Source organism: Cebus imitator, unplaced genomic scaffold, assembly GCF_001604975.1.
Source record: "Cebus imitator isolate Cc_AM_T3 unplaced genomic scaffold, Cebus_imitator-1.0 Scaffold448, whole genome shotgun sequence".
Classification (NCBI taxonomy): domain Eukaryota; kingdom Metazoa; phylum Chordata; class Mammalia; order Primates; family Cebidae; genus Cebus; species Cebus imitator.
Window position 1 is genome coordinate 799468 of NW_016107763.1, and position 19659 is coordinate 819126.

The window sequence follows — 19659 nt, forward strand, 5'->3', positions numbered from 1 at the left end:
TAGTAGAGACGGGGTTTCACCATATTGACCAGGATGGTCTCGATCTCTTGACCTTGTGATCCACCCGCCTCGGCCTCCCAAAGTGCTGGGATTACAGGCGTGAGCCACCGTGCCCGGCCATAACTTTTTATTTGTTTACTACTTCATAGTGGCAGTATATTATTGATTTAGTCAGCTTATCAGTAATAGTGGTTCTATCTTTCCAATGTCCTTGGCCTAAACAAGGTTTACTCATTCTCCGTTTATGCCTGGTCCCATGGTCATGAATGGCCTTGACTGGATTCCTCTTAAGTCTCCCTTATGCTAGTCTCTTTTCAGTCTTAAAGTCCTAGTCAGCCCTGCCTCTGAAGATTTAATGTGGATCCTTTTACAGCTTTCACCTAGGTCATGAGGTTTAAGTTGCTGGAGGGGCCCACTGTGTTATGGTTGTAAGAGTTATCATGCCATTTTTACAAACTTGAATTATAAGTTTCTTGTAGGTGTTTCACTAGCTTTATAGTTTGCCTTGCCAGAAGTAGAGCCTGAGATGGAGATTTGGGTGCAGGTGATTTATTGAGGATGTGTTCTTCAGGAAAAATCTCTAATGGAGGGAGAGAAGCAGGATTAGGAAGGGAAAAGAGCAAGCCGTGATGTGGTCTCAGTTACAATCAGCCTTGGTCTAATCCTTGGAGTGTTTCATGGGCCTCTGAAGCATAATTGCACTGCAGAATTGTCTCTTCTTGAGGCAGAGATGGGGCAATGAGGGAGGAAGGTACTTCCTGGGCCAAGTGGCTGTCATCAGCCAGGGTAACTCTACAGAAGGAGGCACTTCTGTGTAGTTAGGAGCTGTTTTAATCTGTTAGAATTGCTATAACAAAATGCCATCAACCAAATGGCTTGTAAACAACACAGATTTACTTCTTACAGTTCTGGAGGCTGAGAAGTTCAAGGTGCTAGCAGATTTGGTATTTGGTGAGGTCCCACTTTCTTATTGATGACACCTTTTCATGTTTCCTCACATGGTGTAAGGGGCAAATGAGCACCCTAGGCCCTTATAAAATGGGCATTAAGCCCTCAAGACCTAGTCACCTTCCAAAAAGCCATACTCCCTAATACCATCACCTTGGGGGTTAGGACTTCAACATATGAATTTTTGGGAGACAGAGACATTCAGATCATAGGAAGCCAAAATTCACAGTGGCTGAGGGAAGGAGACATCGTATTGGTAAAGGGGAACTAGGTGAGCAGTGGCATCACTGACATAGCATTAAGGCTAAAAGCATACTCCTCAATGTGCATTTGAAGACCACAACCCTAATTAAAAGGATTTTAAACCAAACAGGATGGAATTGCTCACTGAAGTGCTGAGCTGGCAGAACTCACTGAGGAGCCACCCCAGAGAACAAGTGGGAATAACAGGAGGTGTGTTAAAGAGAATAGCTAGCTGGGTGTGGTGGCTCATTCCTGTAGTCCCAGCACTTTGGGAGGCTGAGCCAGGAGGATTGCTTGAGCCCAGCAGTTCAAGACCAGTCTGGGCAACCTGGCAAGACCCCATGTCTACAAAAAATTTTAAAAATTAACTGGGTGGAATGATGTGCACCTGTACTCCTAGTTACTGGGGAGTCTGATGGGGGAGGATCTCTTGAGTCCAGGATTTCAAGGCTGCAGTGTCTTATAATTGTACCCTAAATTCCAGCCTGAGTGACAGGGTAAGACTCTGTTAAAAACAAACAAACAAACAAAAACAGAAGAGCTCTTCTAACAGAGAAACCTGTACTTTATTTCTTCTCCAAAGATCCTTCTATACATTTGTACCCCACCCTCCAGCCTCCAGACTTGGGCCTGATTATGAATCCGTTTTCATTCTTGGGAGATATTAATTGGATTCATTGGGTTATCACTATGCCAGTATTTCTAAATAAGTGACCATTTCTTATTGTAATCTTTCTTTTTCTTTGTTTTTGAGACAGTATCTTTCTGCTATGCAGTGGCATGATCTTGGCTCACTGCAACCTGCACATCCCAGGTTCAAGTGAATCTTGTGCCTTAGCCACCTGAGTAGCTGGGAATATAGGCATGCACCACCATGCCTAGCTAATTTTTCTATTTTTAGTAGAGACAGGGTTTTGCCAATTGGCCAGGTTGATCTTAGACTCCCCTGGCCTCAAGTGATCTGCCTGCCTCAGCCTCCAAAAGTGCTGGGATTACAGGTGTGAGCCACCATACCCAGCCTCTGATTGTAATCTCTATTTGTCTTTTCTAAGAATTACTCTAGTTAGCTATCTATTCTGATTTTTTAATATAATAATATATAGTTGAACAAATGAAAATCTTGATGTCTTCCTGATGTATACATCTGAGGTTAGATTTTCTCTGGTCTCATAATTTAACTTTATGTAGTTATAGAATTTGAAGATATATTTAAAGTAAGATAAGTTACATTGCTTTTCTGATTTTCATTGCCTTTAATTTTGTTCTAACACAATTATATTGTCACTTTATACCCTATAATTGGTACTCTTAATAATTTGACCTATTTCTTACTTTTAGAAAATTTATCATTAGGTTATCAGGCCTCTGACTTTAACGTATTTCGTACTTTTAATTTTTATGCCTTTATTATATGCAAGCATATTTTTTCATAAATGTTTTCTTTTTGAATAAGTGAAACTGAATAATTCAAATTTCTATCTAAAATTTAAGGGCAGTATGAATTTTAGAGGTGATGTTGTCTGTGTTTAATTTCTGGTAAGGAATAGGGAAACGGGAAGCCAGACAGCCCTCTCCTTTTGTCAGGTATCAGCTGTGATGCTTTTTTGTTGTGTTTGAAATGTTGTGAACTCAATATCAGAAATAGGTATTCATTTTTATATAAAAATATAATGCTTTTCCAAAGCCAAATTTAAATGATTTTTAAGTTACATTTCATTTCAGTGCAACTATGGCCCTGCATCCTTCCAATTGGGAAGGCAGATAGCATAAAGATTGCAAGCTTTGATGTTAAGAATGTTTATTTGAATCCTAACTCCAACAATTATTAATTCTGTGGCCTCACTTAGCTTCTCTGAGCCTGTTTCCTGATCTATAAAATGCATATACGTTTAGAGGACTTTTGGGAAGATGAGACCAACTTAACAATTTTTCAGAATAAAATAATTCAAGTTATATCAGCCATTTCTAGTCACTAGAAATCCCTAGATATAACCAGTAGATGGCTGATATAATATGCTCCATCTCTAGTAGCCTCCTATTATGAGTTACTGTAGTTATCAAGATAGATATCCAGTAACTCATAATGGGAGACTACTAAAGATGGGGCATGTTGTGTGAGAGCCAGAAGATTTGGCTCTGGGCAGTCATGTTTTTATGTATAAATGCTCAAAGAAGGAGTTGTCTCCACCCCTTTCTTCGGCCACTTATACATTTTAAGAAGTAAAACTATAAGATTCTTTTGTATCCATGGATGATTTAAGTGAAAAAAATTTTTAATGTTAAAAAAAATTCCCACCTGACTCAAGAATGAGTCAGGAACCTGTATGTCTTTTCTCTGGGTCTGTGTCTTATTCTGTTTGCTTATAATGATTTGATTCATTTGAAACCTATCAGACTCTGAAATTGCTTTAATGCTTTCTAGTTCCTGCCCCCTACCTCTGTTCAGTGCTAACTCTCAGAGTATTTCCTAATCATATCTTCTGCTCTCTGATGTTGCTAGGAGACCACAGATTTAAGCCTCTTAGATATCTTTCTTTATCCTGACCATTTCTTTTTACTTTTTCCCCCCATTATCTCATTATCTAAAAATGCATCTTCCCTAACCCAGGATTGTCTCCTGGCTTCCTGGTTTATCAGCAATATTACTGTTTGTCACTATTTCCTCTAACTAATATCTTGTTCACTGTCACTCTTCTCCAATACTAATTCATTTCTTTGTCTACATTACTCTCTGAGGGGGGCCGTATTTTGCTACCCCAGGCTACTTCTCTGATTTCTAGATTGGGAATCTAGTTTTCAGAATTGTCCTTTTAATAGATAAATATCTATTTCATTAGGTTTATTTTCTGTTCCTGCTACAACAGTTTCCTTTCTTCTGTCATGGGAAGTAAATGCTACCTGCACTTTCTATTCACATTTGTAGACGGCAAGATGGTGGCTGGCAAAGTGTTGATGGCAAAGCAAGAAATTATTGAATGTGTAGCCTCAGCAGCTATGATATCTCCAGGAAAACTTCCTGGGGAAACACCTTCCAAACAGATAGTTGAAGAAGCTTTGGGAGGTCTGGACAACTCTAAGAAGCAAAAGGGTAATGTTGCAGGGAACAAAATCAGTCAGCTTCCTTCTCAGGAAAGACATTTTACTCTGTCAACCTTTAACAAAAGAATCCCCACAGAACACAGTGTCCTTGAATCTCATGAGAGTGAAGGAAGTTTCAGTATGAATTCAAATGATATTACACAACAGAGAGTTCACACTGGGGAAAAACTCTATGAGTGCTTTGACTGTGGGAAAGCTTTTTGCCAGAGCTCAAAGCTGATCAGACATCAGAGAATTCATACTGGAGAGAGACCTTATGCATGTAAAGAATGTGGCAAAGCCTTCAGTTTGAGCTCAGACCTTGTTAGACATCAAAGAATTCATAGTGGTGAAAAACCTTATGAATGTTGTGAATGTGGAAAAGCCTTCAGGGGCAGCTCAGAGCTCATCAGGCACCGGAGAATCCATACTGGAGAGAAGCCTTATGAATGTGGAGAATGTGGGAAAGCCTTCAGCCGGAGCTCAGCCCTTATTCAGCATAAGAAAATTCACACAGGAGATAAAGGCTATGAATGTATTGAGTGTGGTAAGGCTTTTGGTAGGAGCTCTATCCTTATTGAACATCAAAGAATTCACACTGGAGAGAAACCTTATGAATGTAATGAATGTGGAAAATCCTTCAATCAGAGCTCAGCCCTCACCCAGCACCAGAGAATTCACACTGGAGAGAAGCCTTATGAATGTAGTGAATGTAGAAAAACATTTAGGCATAGGTCAGGCCTTATGCAGCATCAGAGAACACACACCAGAGTTTAACTCTGTGGGTAAGAGTTGTACAATTGTGAAATGCAAGAAATTCACTGTAGGGGTGAGACTCCACAGAAAATAGAAGTTTCCTGAGAGCAGGACTTCTGTCCTTCCAGCCCAGTTCAGTACTCCAAGAGGACATCCACACAAAGATGTTTGTTATGATTATTGACGTGTTGAATGGAAGAAAACTTTACCCAGGTCTTCTCCAAAAAGAATGGTAGATATTTCCTTGAAATGCCTAACCCATTTCCAGATAAGACCTATCAGTATCCCCTTCACTCCACTCTCTGCCAACTCAGATACAGTTTCCACTGGGCATCTTCACAGTAGTGTCAGGATTGGGACAGATCTTGAAAGAGCATCTTATAAGATGGCAAATGTACCTGGAAAGAGCATTTGTATTTTGGCGGGTGAAGGCATGTGTTGAGAGTTACTCAACTATCTGAAATGTTGGATTCAGAGATTGTGAAATACTGAATTATGCTATTAGTTTAATAGTATCTGAGGCAGTTAAATAGTACCTAAGGAATGCTGCCTCATTCTGCCCCCTTGCCAGTTCTCTCCTCAACCCTGAGTTTCCTGCTGAGGTCAATGCAGGTCTACTTGTTTATTGAGCACCTGCTATGTGCTATGCATTGAGTTGAACATGGTCATTGCCCTCCAAGAGTTAAGGGCTAATAGGATATGCATATATACTAAACAGTAATTACAGTAAAGTGTGATAAATGCTTTGGTAGGAAAAATGCAGGATTCTGGCAAAGTACATGGCAGAGATACCTAAACATGGTCTATGAATCACTAAAGACTTCCTGGATGTGATGACATCGCAGTTAGACCTAAAGGTGGGTAGAAGGTAGCAAGAGCAGGGGAAAAGAGAAGAACAGGATCTAGAGACACCCCTTCATCACGACTCTACTGCAGAAATTGTCATAGACCTATTTTTTTTTAAAGGAACCTGAGGGAGTAATTCAACAAATATTTACTGCCCTCAAGTATAATAGCTCAGGGTCTGCAAGCCTGGTAAGGAGGGGAGGGGGCAGGGAATGGGGAATAGTGGAGCCTGGGAAGGCAGATCACTGTGTTTCTTTATGCTTCCCACTTCCTGAGTCCCAGAGTCATGAGACACAAACACTCTAGTCCCCACTGTCTCTTGGGCCTCTGATATGCATTCTTTCCCTATGTGTATACATGCCCGCAGATCACTGTGTTCCTTTATGCTTCCCACTTCCTGAGTCCCAGAGTCATAAGACATACTCCAGTCCCCACTGTCTCTCGGGCCTCTGATACGCATTCTTTCCCTGTGTGCATACATGCCTTTTCCCATCAGATGCACCGGAGTCTCCCACCACACTAATTCTGAGCACTTTAGGGTCTCATAGGTCACGCTGGGTCTAGGATAGGCTCCCCAACTCTGTGATTGTAAGTAGAAAAAGGGAAACCAAACACATGGGGATTCTGAGCCAGGCTTTATGGTAACTAATTCCTGCTGCAGAGAAGAGTCCTGATGAAGGGGTGTCTCCAGATGCTATCTTATCTTCATTGTATGTGCTATAACCTCTGCCTGTAAGTCTCTCTGCTAATTTTTATTTTGGCATTTTTAATTAACCCACAATTGCTGAGGGCAATTAATTATCTAAGAGAAAGTTTGATTCCTCTACTAAGATGTCCTTCTAGATGGTGTCATTTCTAAAGAAGACTTGTAATCACTGCTTCTATTAGTCCATTTTCACATTGCTATAAAGATACTGCCCCAGACTGGGTAATTTATAAACAATAGAGGTTTAATTGGCTCACAGTTCTGCAGGGCTGGGGAGGCCTCAGGAAACTTAAATCATGGCTGAAGGTGAAGCGGAAGCAGGCATCTTCTTCACAAGATGGCGAGAGAGTGAGTGCAGGGGAAATGCCAGGCACTTACCAAAAAAACAGATCTCATGAGAATTCACTCACTATCATGAGAACAGCAAGGGGGAAATCTGCCCCTGTGATCCAATCATCTCCCACCAGGTTCCTCCCTCAACACCTGGGGATTACAATTCAAGATGAGATTTGGGTGGGAACACAGAGCCAAACCATATTACTGCAGTTGTGGCTAATAGGGGAGGTGAAATTTAGGGGACAATTCATTCCCTTTGTGTCTAGAGGTTGTGCAGTTATCAAGTGAGGTAGATCAGAAGTCTAAAGGGATCCTTCAAATGGATAGCGAGTTGCCTTTTCCTATAGGTGACAATCAGATTTAATGTTTTAAATATCATTTAATAGGTTTCTCTCCTGATTGTGAATTCTAAATATTGGTAATACAGAAAATGAGAAAGCGTAAACCACCCCGAATCTCATTGTCCATAGAAACGTTAACATTTTGGAGTACTGTCTATTAGTGTTTATTTTTCCCAATCCTATTATTTTTAGTAAAACTGTTTAGTAAATAATTTTTGGTAACTAATTTCAAAATTTATACTTTTGAGTGTATACTTCAACTGTTTATTATTAGAATGTAATGAAAGATGTAATAAAACTTGAGTTTTAAAAGTTTGCTTTGAAATTATTCACTCAGGAATAGGGAACACAACATGCATGGAGCTAATGATACGAGGATGGGGAAGAGGTTGTGGGAAGAAGACAGGGAATTGGTGTTCTCAGTTTCTATTTCCTGGGCCAAAAAATGTCAGTAAACTAAAATAGCCAGTCTCTGGGGCTGCGGTTAACCAAAGTGAGAGGGCATCTGAGATTCAGTTGTTGTTGAAAGACAATGGGAATGAGAGCAAGAAGGGTCATCTTTAAACATAAACACATCCTATGTCCATCAGAATGAGGACTTTCTCGTCCTGTTAGAGGAGGTGGCCACATGTACCAGATTGGAATCTTCAACACTAGTTGCTGAGAAAGACCAAACTTAGACCTGTGGACCTGCCATGACTTCCTTCTTCCCTCAGCAGGTTCTCCTTGAGCTCAGAGAGATGAGGGTCAGATTTGCTTTAAATTTCCAATCCTTTCAGCTGGATGTGTTAGTCGCAGGCAATGGAAATGAGGAAGGTGGGGAAAGGCAGGAAACCAATGTTATTGCCTAAATTGCACATTATCTTCTAAAATCTGTGTAAGATTCATTTAAGGTAGACATTATTACTCCCCAGACTGCTTCTATACCAAGAGAAACAGGACAGCCCTGAGCAGAAGGGAAAGGCATGAATTACTTTTCTTCCAAGAGTGGTGAAGGAAGAAAAAATTTCCTTTGACATCCACCTTATATTCGTGCCCCTTCCATTTCATAAAAAATGGAATGTTGAATACATCAGCTTCTTTAAAGTGAGAGTCTAGAGTTGGAAGGTGACTTGCTTATGGCTACAGAATACATGGAAAAGCTCTAATAATAAAAGACCTTCAAAGATCTCCACTTCAAAGCTATTGCTTTTCTGAACTGTAAATCTTTCAGGCAAGTAATTGCTTTTGCACGAGGATTTATAATTTGTAGACTTTTTAATATACTATGTGTGAGATGGATATGTTTGCCATTGTCATTTTACCAATGATGAAGGGATCGGAATTAACAAGTTAGCTAATTTCCTGAGACTTGGAAGAAACAGAGATGCTATGAAAAGCAAGTTGTTTCAGATTTTACTCCTGTTGCCCAGACTGGAGTGCAGTCATGCAATCTCAGCTCACTGCAACCTCAGCCTCCCAAGTAGCTGGGATTACAGGCATGCACCACTATATCCGGCTAATTTTGTATTTTTAGTAGAGATAGAGTTTCTCCATGTTGGTCAGGCTGGTCTTAAACTCCTGGCCTCAGGTGATCTGCCCAACTCAGCCTCCCAAAGAATTGGGATTACAGGTGTGAGCCACTGTGCCCGCCAGCAAGTGCCTTTTAAAATATTTTCTCAAGTATCCTGGACTTCCATTCACTTTTCCTCCTAAGAGTATTAGATATTTACTATAGAAAAATTTGGAAAACACACAGAAAAACACCAGAGAAAAATTACATCACCTACAACCTCAGCACCCAGAGATAACCAGTATAGCACTTTGAGTTTAAATATTTTCAGTATTTTTAATGCATAAATATATATTTTACATGGGATCATATGGTACATATTGTAATATTTTTACTTAACAATATAGCATGAATACTTCATTTAATATTAGTTGACATCAGTTTTTTTTTCTGAGACAGAGTCTTGCTCTGTTACCCAGGCTGGAGTACAGTGGTACAATCTCGGCTTACTGCAACCTCCACTGCCCGGATTCAAGCAATTCTCGTCTCAGTCTCCCGAGTAGCTGGGACTACAGGCACATGCCACCACGCCCGGCTAATTTTTTTGTATTTTTAGTAGAGACAGAGTTTCACCATATTGGTCAGCTGGTCTCAAACTCCTGACCTCAGGTGATCCACCTGCCTTGGCTTCCCAAAAGTGCTGGGATTACAGGCGTGAGCCACTGCGCCCAGCCTGTTGAAATCAGTTTTAACAGCTTTTAGGATTTTGCATACATTCATGATGGTTTCTGAAATATACATCTCCAGGTACAAAGTGAAAAGGCAATGCTTAAGGCTTCTGGTATTGATTGCCAGAGACAGTATGTATTCATGTCTTACCAACAGCATTAGAGTCCCAATGTCCCTGAATCCCTGTCAGTTTTATAAAGAAAAGTATCATCTCACCTCTTGCTTTAATATACATTTTAACTGTAGTGAGGTTGAACATTTATGTATTGTTCATTGGCACTTATTTTGTGATTTTCCTACTTTTAAGTAGCATTTTTTTTCTACTGGAACTTATGGGGAGACAGTATACTGAAGTGGCTCCACAGTCAGGTTCTGAGTTCAAATTCTGGCTTCCCCACTTTATAGATATATGACCTTTAGCCTTCATTTCCTCATCTGCTACCTATGTACTGTGATGAGAAGTAACATTAATAAGGGTATACAAAGCCCTTAGCAAGTATCTATTACATTTCTTTTTTTCCTTTTTTTGGTTTGGAGACAGGGTCTTGCTCTGTCTCCCATGCTGGAGTGCAGTGGTGTGATCTCAACTCACTGCACCCTTGACATCCAGGGCTCAAGTAAACCTCTCACCGCAGCCTCCCAAGTAGTTGGGACTACAGGCATGCATCACCATACCTGGCAGATTTGATTTTTTGTAGAGATGGGGTTCTTGCTATGCTGCCCTGGCTGGTCTTGAACTCCTGGTCTCAAGCAATCCTCCAGCCTTGGCCTCCCAAAGTGCTGGGATTATACTTGTGAGCCACTTGTGCTTGGCTTATTACATTTCTTACTGACATACAGAAGAGCTTTCTTGCATAAAGAGTATTTCCCTTTTGCAACATACAATTCCCCTACTTAATGTCCTACCTTTTCAGTTTCTTCGGGTCTTTGTGGAAAAGGAGGAAAATAAGAGTTGAGTAGCTCTTACCATGTATTTTAATATCTTAAATCTTTTCCAAATGATGCCATCCATTTATTTCCATATTCTCTCCCCAAACTTGGGCCTTTAGGCCTCCTGCTGTTCTTACTGGTTAGCACATGTCCACTGATGTATACCCCAATAACAGCATTACTTCTCTTTGCTTCTTTTTATCCTTATGAAAATTCTTTTTCTATGCACAGGATTCTAGATTTCCATACAGGTTTGTTTTTGGTGAGGTGTGTTATTCCTCCAACCTATTAGGTCTTCTGAATAAGTCTTTGTGTTGCTGGTTAACATGTACAATATTCCATCTTGCACTCAGCATTAGTCTAAATATTCTTTTCCTGCTAGTCCCCCCAGAAATGGGAAGTCTCGACTGACTGTGAACATTAGTTTCAGTTGTCACTTCCTTTTAGCACTAATAAAATTTGCAAAAGGTATGAAATACTGGTGACATAAGACAAAACTGAACATGTACGAGGTACCTAAAGAATGCCACAGACCCAGCAACTGACAAATAGTTTTTGAGCATCAAAGCCCAAGGGAATATACTAGGATTTGTGGGGATACAGGCCCAGAAACAAATGATATGGCAGCTTCTGATCCAGAGCCTTGGAAATAGAAGAAATCTGATATTGTCTTTAGAATCAAAGGAGAATCTTAAGGCTGGGAGAGGGAGTCTTAACACTAACAGACTCTTGAGGTATAGGCTGGGCTCTTTCCCTTCTTCATTCCCACCACTACCCTCATGGAAGTTCTAGGCTAGCCTACAAATTGGGAAAGGAAACCACATACTTGCCCTTTCTCTGGGGTCACATAAACCAAGACAAAGCTCTTGACTACCCTGTGGTCCAAGGGCTCCAGGTTTTGTTTGTTAACAGGAAGTTCTCTATTGGCACACTTAAGAGTCTGGCCAGACCCAGACTTCTCTGACAGACAAGACATCTCTACAACAGGAGCTCAAGGAATGCTCCACACTTTGTTTCTGGCCTTTGGCTATTCTTTACTGGGAAGCTTCATCCCTGGCCTACCACCTTGGCTAACTCCTTCTCATCCTTCAGGCCGTTTCCCCCTTTTCCTTATCCAAGGCTGAGTCAGGTGCTCCTTAAGGTCACATGGCAACGACCATTCCACTGTCACTGCCTGTTTGGCTGCCTTGCCCATTAGACTCTAGAGATTATGGTCTTGTTTTCCACTGTATTTCTAGTCCCTGGCGTAAACTAGCTACTCAAAAATAACCTTTGGGTAAATTAATTTATATTCTTTCTCATGCCTATCTAATTCCTGGCCTGCCTGGGGCTCAACAAATCATTGATGAAGCCATTTCCCCACTTTTCTTGCTGCTTTGTCACTATTTGTTATTGGGTCAGTAATTTTTTTTTTTTTTTTTTAAGTTCTGAGACTAAGTGCCTCACACGGTCCACATCAGCCCCCTAAGATGGTACACTAACAATCAGATGCAGTGACAGAGCTTGGGTTGCTATATCCTTCTCATGACATTTTCACAGAAAATGAGGTTTCAATGTTACATTCCCATTTTTCATATTTCCTGAGTATTCCTAATGATAAGAAAAGAGCAGAAAGTAATGATTTTTCTGTCTTCCGATTAGTCACAGGAAAAGCTTTCAAGGAACATTTTAGCACTGGGAAATACTGCACAAAGCAAGCTAGACTCAAGACCTAGTATTTTATAACCTTTACGGCATTTAGCTCTAAAGTAAACTCTTTTGACTAACAAACATAAAAATTTGACTGAAGTATTTACACTATTTAGAGTATTCACAAATTACTTTATAGTGTGGACTCTCTGATGGCGTATAAGGACAGATCTGTGCCTGAAAGCCTTCCCACATTCATTACATATATAAGTTTCATCCCCAGAATGAATTCTCTGATGCTGAACGAGGGCTGAGCTCCTTTTGAAGGTTTTACCACATTCATTACACTGATAAGGTTCCTCTCCACTATGAATTCTCTGATGTCTGATAAGGTTTGAGCTCAAACTGAAGGCTTTTCCACATTCATTACATTCATAGGGTTTCTCTCCACTATGTATTCTCTGATGAGTAATCAGCTCTGAGCTCTGCCTGAAAGCTTTTCCACATTCATTACATTCATAGGGTCTCTCTCCTGTGTGAATTCGCTGATGTCTAATGAGTTTTGAACTCTGGCTAAAGGTTTTCCCACACTCATTACACTCATAAGGTTTCTCACCAGTGTGAATTCTTTGATGAATAATGAGATAGGAACTTTGACTGAATGCTTTGCCACACTCATTACATTTACAAGCTTTCTCACCAGTATGGATTTTCCGATGTCGAATGAGGGCTGAGCTCTGATTGAAAGCTTTCCCACATTCACTACATTCATATGCTTTCTCACCACTATGAATTCTCTGATGAATAATAAGATAGGACCTCAAACTAAATGCCTTCCCACATTGGTTACATTTATAGGGCTTTTCTCCAGTATGGATTCTCTGATGTTGTGTTAGAGAGGAATGCTGCTTGAAGCTGTGCCCACATACATCACATCTATAAGGTCTCTCTTCGGGAGGAACTTTCTGACACATTATAGAGTTTGTAGTTAGAATCAAGCATCTTTCAGCCTCATCATAAAGGTCTCTCTTTCCTAGAGATGTGTTTGTGAAGATCACTTGACTAAAACTGCCCCCTTGGGAAGGGGATCTTAGTTTCTCCCCTGAAGCACTTCCTTGCTTCCACTCTAAATTTTTTTCATGCTCACTAATTCCTCCAAATGAAGGTTCCTGAGGGAGTCCCTGTGATTCTTCTGAGATGACCTCCTTTGTTGCTGTTTCATTGTTCTCACAATCTGAAACAATAAATAGCAAAAAAATAGATATTACCTTTCTCTAGTCACTCTCAATACTTTCTACATGAGAGAAAACAGACGCTTCTACCTACAAAGATGTCACTGTCCTCCAGTATCTTTTTTTATTCAGTTGGCCAAAAGAGGGTCTCTCTTCTTATCTAATAGTCTGCATCTACACTTTGAATTTCATCCTTTCCTGCCTCTTTTGAGACATCAATTGATCAATTACCTGTAATATTCTTCTACTATTTACAACCCTTTTCTCAACTGACTCCTGTTCATCAGCTTTTAAAGAAGCTTAAGTGTCTCTCACCTTTTAAAATCAACCTTCTTGCCTACATACCTCTCTTAAGCAACCTCACTCACTCTCATTCATAGTGGTTTCTTGAAAGAGTTGTCTGCAGCCTTTCAAGTGAAAGGATCCCCATTCTACAATCTGGTTTCTGCCTTACTGTGTCCCCGTCCCCTACTTTCACTGATACTACTGTCATCAAGGTCACTAACTTCATAGCTCTTCAATCCAATGGGTACTTTCTGGATTATTACTTAATCTCTCTGTAGCACTGACACTAAGGATCACACCTTCCTTCTAGAGACATTCTCTTCCAGTGCTATTAGCCTGATTTCTGTGGCTGTTCATTTTTAGATTCTAGGGTGAATCACTCAAACACAAGTGTTCCTCCAGCTTCTGTTTTGGGCTCTCAGGTAACCTTATTCTACAAACTCTCTACCCTTGGCTTCCATTATAACTTATATTGTAAGCTATTGTCTGACTAATGTCTGCCCAAGTCCCCAATTTTATCCCTATTTTATTAAGCTCTAGAGTCTTATGCTAATTGGGCATTTTACTTTTGAATATTTAACAAGCAACAAAATGTACCAATCTAAACACGTCATCAGATGTATTTGTTTTTCCTTATGTTTTCTCATTTACATGAACAGCACTACCATTAACCAGACTGTTCAAGACTGAAACCTCAGTATCATTCTTAATTCCTCTCCGTCACACTCTAGTTTTAACAATTACCAGATGTTGCAATGCAATTTAAATGCTGATGAGGCCGGGCGCACTATAATCCCAGCACTTTGGGAGGCCAAGGTGGGTGGATCACGAGGTCAAGAGATCCAGACCATCCTGGCCAACATGGTGAAACCCCATCTCTACTAAAGATACAAAAATTAGCTGGGCGTGGTGGCACATGCCTGTCGTCCCAGCTACTCAGGAGGCTGAGGCAAGAGAATTGCTTGAACCCAGGAGGCAGAGGTTGCAGCGAGCTGAGATCGTGCCACTGCACTCCAGCCTGGTGTCTTATGACAGAGTGAGACTCTGCCTCAAAAAATAAAAATAAAAATAAAAAAAAATGCTGATGAACAGGAGTCAACTTTTATGTTCTCCACCCCTTACCATAACACATATTGATTGAATACACTGTGGTCACTTGGATTACAGCAGTCTCTAATAGGACTACACTCTTGCCTTCCTCACTTGATTCTTCATTTGCAGCTAAGTTCTAAACTACAAATCAAACTATGTCACTCTCTTGTCCAAAATCCTTCAACTGCACCCCACTGCACTTAAGAAACTATACAAACAAATTGGCACGACATAAAGCGGGGACCTGGATCCTATTTTCCTCTCTGGTTCTTCTCTTACCATTTTTCCCCTGTCAATTCTCCATTCAAGTCAAATTTAACTACCTGCAATTTCCAGAATGGGTTGTATTCTCCCACCTTTGGGATGGTATGGCCTTTATTTGGGCTACTCCTCCTCCCACCTATTTACTCATAGGCTTTCTCCTACTCTTCAAGTCTTAGCTTAGATTTTCTTCCTTCGGGAAGTGTTCCTTGATCCTCTAAGACTCGGTTAGGTGCCTTTAGATGCACTCCAACAGTACCCAGTGCCTACTGTTATTCTATAATTTACTACACTACATTGCAATTGCCTTTTTACTTGCCCATCACCACCCAGACCTGAAACCTCTTTAAGACAGAGACCCAGGGCCTACCACAGCACCAGACATGTATTAACATTTTATAAAGTTATAAAATAATGAAATAAGTGAATGAATAACAGGGAAAGTGTCATAAGAGGGCTGACAGCAATTCATGAAGGGTGCTGAATACCAAGCTGCTAAAGTGAGCACCTCTGGTTTAGAATAATAAAGGTGATGCTCACATGTGGCAAGTTTGTCAAGTGCAATTAATTCTGTATTCTCAAAAACAGCTGCCTAAGTGTCAAGGGTTTCCAGATGACTTCCCATTCCTCACCACTTTTAGGGGAAAGGCATGGTTTCCAGGATTTCAGCTGTGTCTGTAAAGGCTGGAGGTGGATGTTTGTTGATTCTTGGGATGATCTGAGACATGTTAAATCCTTCCATGGCACTGCTGGTCCCTGTGGACTAGCTGGGACCTGAAATCAGTAAAATATGGTTAGTTTTGTGAGAAAATTCCTAGGGAAGCTTGCTTAGTAAAAATCTCAAAGAGGTCAGTGAGGACATCTACAGGGAGGAAGGACAGGGGAAAAAGACCATTCAAGGGTATAGACAGGTATGGCTCTATTAGTCACTTCAGGTTAGGGTTCAGTAGAGACATTAAATTTTTTATCCTACTGTATGATACCATTACACGCTCCAGGCTGTAACTTCCTTTTCCCTCAATACATCACTTTTCTCTGTTCCCACCTGCTGCCCTGGGTCATCAAACTCCTTCTCCAAATCCTCCAACAGGGTCACAGCTTCCTCGCCGCTTTTTGGATTATGTTGCTGAACCCAGATCTGCAGCTCCTCAGGCAGAATGCTCAGGAACTGCTCTAGTACCAGCAGTTCTAAGATCTGCTCCTTTGTGTTCAACTCTGGCATTAGCCACTGATAGCAAAGCTCCTGGAGCCTGCTCAGAGCCTCCCGGGGCCCAGGTGTCTCCTGGTAGCAAAACTTTCTGAATTGCTGACGAAACAATTCTTGGCAGGATTGAGTACTCCCATTTTGCTTAAATTTCTCATCCCAGGAAAAGTTATCTTCTACTTTCACTAGTATTAGTTCTTGTTCCTGAGGATCCTGAGGTATCAGGGTTGAAATCACTCCAGATTCCACAGCCATTCTTGGCTGAAAGAGCTTAGCAATAATCTCAGTACACCTGGGTTCTGTGCTTGAGGAGTGTGAGTGATCTCTTCTTTCCTGAAGAATATAAAAGCAGTTAAATTACGGCAATAACAAAAATCTCTAAGAACTTGCAATAACAAAGATGAGTAACTTTAGTAATATATTGAAAGGGAGCAGATTTGGGGCTATCACTAAAACAATAATGAGATGACAAACTAAAAATCATTAACCTCAATCAGTGTCTCCCATTATGAAGAATTCCTACCATTAATGTTAGACATAATTATTTTAGATGCCAGACTGTGAATGCAACATTAACATCAGTCACATAGTGAGAAAATTTCCAATTATCTTTCGATTCTGATTGTTTCAAGGAGAAAAATCTATCTTTGACATGTATGTATTAATAAAACTTGTAGAACTCTCTTTTAAATAAAATACAGGCTTCAGAATCAGACTTCCAAGGGTAACAATATTTAGGCAGAATTTAGCAATACTGATTTTCAACGTTTATTTTTAGTTACTTTCTACCTAAAGCAGGTCATGTTAATTTTCATTTAAGGTAGTAACATTCTTAAGTTCACACTGAACATGAGTTGATGTAAATACTGGCTATTTGATCACATTTGGTGTTTACTGAATTACTTCAACACTGAGGCACTTACTGAGCATTAGCTTAAGTTTTTTGCTTATGAATGAATGAGTCTACTGAGGAATTGACCAAGAACCAAGAAGTATCTGTAAAATGCTTACTATGTGTTCAAGAACATGATAGGTATCACATACCCAAAAGAAGCAAAATGATCAACATCAGCTCTGAAAAAGCTGAGAATATCCAAGGAGTAAAAATGTTCAAAAGCAAAATATGGTAACAAATATTGATGTATTAAATTTTGTGACATAGACCAAACTTGACCAGATTTTAGGATGGTGAGATATCGACAGGAGTGTATCCCCTTGAGTTTGTCTGGACAGATGAGTAAAATTCATTCCTCACCCTATGGTTAACTTTAGAGATTAATTAGAATATGTACCCTACAAATTTGTGATTTATTAACCAGTCCAGCTGCACTCAGTAGCCTTCTACTTTTATATCCTCGGTTAAACCCGGAGCATTTGCGAGGTCACGCGGTCAGGGGAACTGCGTTTTCCCCTGGAAAGCAGGGGTTTGATTGCTGGCCTCCTCTAAGTCCCCCATTCCCTTGGAGACGCCGCGCGGGCCAAGGGGCCGCGACCTGGGGATGGGCAGGCCAAGGAGCTGGGCTCCTCCACTGTTCGGCCGGCGCTCCCTCCCCCGTTCCCTCCTCCTAGGGGCCCGCGTCCCTCACCACGAAGCCCAGGAGCGGCCAGGGAACGAGCCGCCGACCCCTAGCTGCAAGCCACAAAGACCGGAAGTGCGCGCCTCGGTGTTCCGCTCTCGCGCCCTCCGGAGCCTCCGCCGCCCCGCCCCTCAGTCTCAGGTAGCCAATCAGAGTCGCGGATTCTACTGTTTCCACCGCCTACTCCCAGCGGCAGCTAGTCCGGCGGAACCTCCAAGCCCAGCCGAGGATGAGCCAGGAGGCGGGGTCCTTGTGAGCGGCCGCACCCGTAGAGCTCCGCAACCCGCCTGGGCCGTCCCCTCCCTGTCCTGCTCCCGCCGCCACCCACCATTGTTGGTGTCAACTCATTTCCGAATCCCAGTCCCAATTTTCCATTAAAATATTCAGATTTTTCTGTAATTCCAGTTATTTTCCGGGATCTCTGACAAAAGTAAACGCAAGGATGAACAGTCACTTATATTGCTCTTGCCTGTGAGTATCACTGGAGTCTTTACAACCGCTCTGTGGCGTGGCTATATCATCCCCAATTTACTGCTGTAGACAGCGCCCAAAGTCAGGCAGCTTGTGACCAGGGACGCCTACGTCCCCATAGTTGAAGGAGACTGATGTCATTGACTCCAGGAGTCTATCGCAGGAGTCTATCGCTTCCATGCAATGGAAGCTTGCTGGTATTAAGTCTTACTGTTTAAATTTTTCTTTGGCCATTTAGTCGGTGAAAGATGATGCCTTATGTTTTAGCTTTGTAAGCTTAAGATGATCCCCCTTCATGTTTATTTACCATTTATGGTTCTTCAGAGGTGGCTTTTTCCATTTAAAAAATTAAGGGGTTAAAAAATTTTTTTTATTTGTCACAATTTTTTGCTTGTTAGAATAGCAGCTCAGTTGCAAATCGTTTCCCATTTATTTGTATTTATTTTTAAAAGGTTACATTTTACGTGTTTAAATGTTACATATTTAAAAAATGTTATATTTTTTAAAATGCGCATAGGATAATAGCAAGGCGATACATACATACATAGAAATAAATTCTCTTTTATGAGCCAAGGCTGTTAAAACACACATATTTGAGAAAAATATTTATTAACATTCAAAGCTGTTAGTGACTCACTAAATAATTCTTTATCATTGTGAAATGACTATAGTAATTTTACAAAGCAAAAAACCAAATAATATTTGTTTATAAATTATCAATTGCTTCATAATGAACCACTTCTAGACTTAGTGACTAAAAACAGCAGATGTTTTATTGCTCACAGTTCTGTAGCCAGAAATTCAGGCAGGGCTTAGCAGAGATGGCTAGTCTCTGCTTTATGAGGCAGCTATCTTCACTTAACTGGGGTGGAAGGTCCAAGATGGCTTCACTCACATTGCTGAAGTCTTGGTGCTGCCTCTTAGCTGGAGCTAACTTGATTCTTCTCCATAAGGACTCTCTCCATTCAGGAGTTTGGCCTAAGCTTTCTTACATGGTGACTGGCTTCCAAGAGAGTGAAGGAGGAGGAAAGATGCTAATTCTCTTAAAGCCTAAGTCTGGAATTGGCATTACATACTTCCGCAGTATTGATGACAGAAGGACTAGATTGGTGGAAAAGGAAAATAGACATTAAGCAGCTTGAGCATGGGAGGAAATTTTGGCAGTTATCCAACCTAACACCCCTTGTTATATTGAGAAACCTACTATGTAAGGGTGAAACTATTGAAAGAGAAGAGGCCTATCAGTTGAAATGCTTTTGGTTGCAGTAACAGGAACCTTACTAAATGTCCTTATTGTTTACGCCTTTTTAAAACAAATCCTAATAGCTAGATGCATGGAGATAAAGTCATTACCAGGGTTGGTTACCCTGTGTCTGGACAATGTTGTCAAGGACACAGGTTTCTTCCTTCTTTTGGCTCTGCCATCTTTAAGTGTGTTGTTCTCTAGTCTGGCCTCCTTTATGGTCCTAAAGTGATTCCCTCAGTTCTACATTACAGATAATG

At 40.8% G+C, this 19659-nt stretch overlaps 2 protein-coding genes across 4 annotated transcripts in view; one reads left to right on the forward strand and one right to left on the reverse strand.

The window, feature by feature from the left end:
• Positions 1–7569, forward strand: part of ZSCAN30 (zinc finger and SCAN domain containing 30) — a 37238-nt gene extending 29669 nt beyond the window's left edge. For both annotated transcript variants that reach the window (XM_017511399.2, XM_037732414.1), the window contains exon 4: positions 4115–7569. In XM_017511399.2, coding sequence (XP_017366888.1) covers positions 4115–5046 — 932 coding nt within the window. In that variant the 3' untranslated portion in view covers positions 5047–7569. The remainder of the gene's footprint in view (positions 1–4114) is intronic.
• A 2440-nt stretch (positions 7570–10009) lies between these two features.
• ZNF397 (zinc finger protein 397) lies at positions 10010–17790 on the reverse strand. 2 transcript variants are annotated; one of them, XM_017511396.2, is made up of 4 exons: positions 17695–17790; positions 15950–16441; positions 15537–15678; positions 10010–13268 (listed from the first exon to the last, which is right to left on the reverse strand). In XM_017511396.2, exons 2-4 carry the CDS (start codon positions 16361–16363, stop codon positions 12223–12225), a joined length of 1602 nt encoding a protein of 533 aa, XP_017366885.1. In that variant the 5' UTR covers positions 16364–16441; positions 17695–17790; the 3' UTR covers positions 10010–12222. The 2 variants fall into 2 exon arrangements, with proteins under 2 accessions (XP_017366885.1, XP_017366886.1); XM_017511397.2 differs by having other exon boundaries at positions 17120–17763.
• Positions 17791–19659: the final 1869 nt, after the last annotated feature.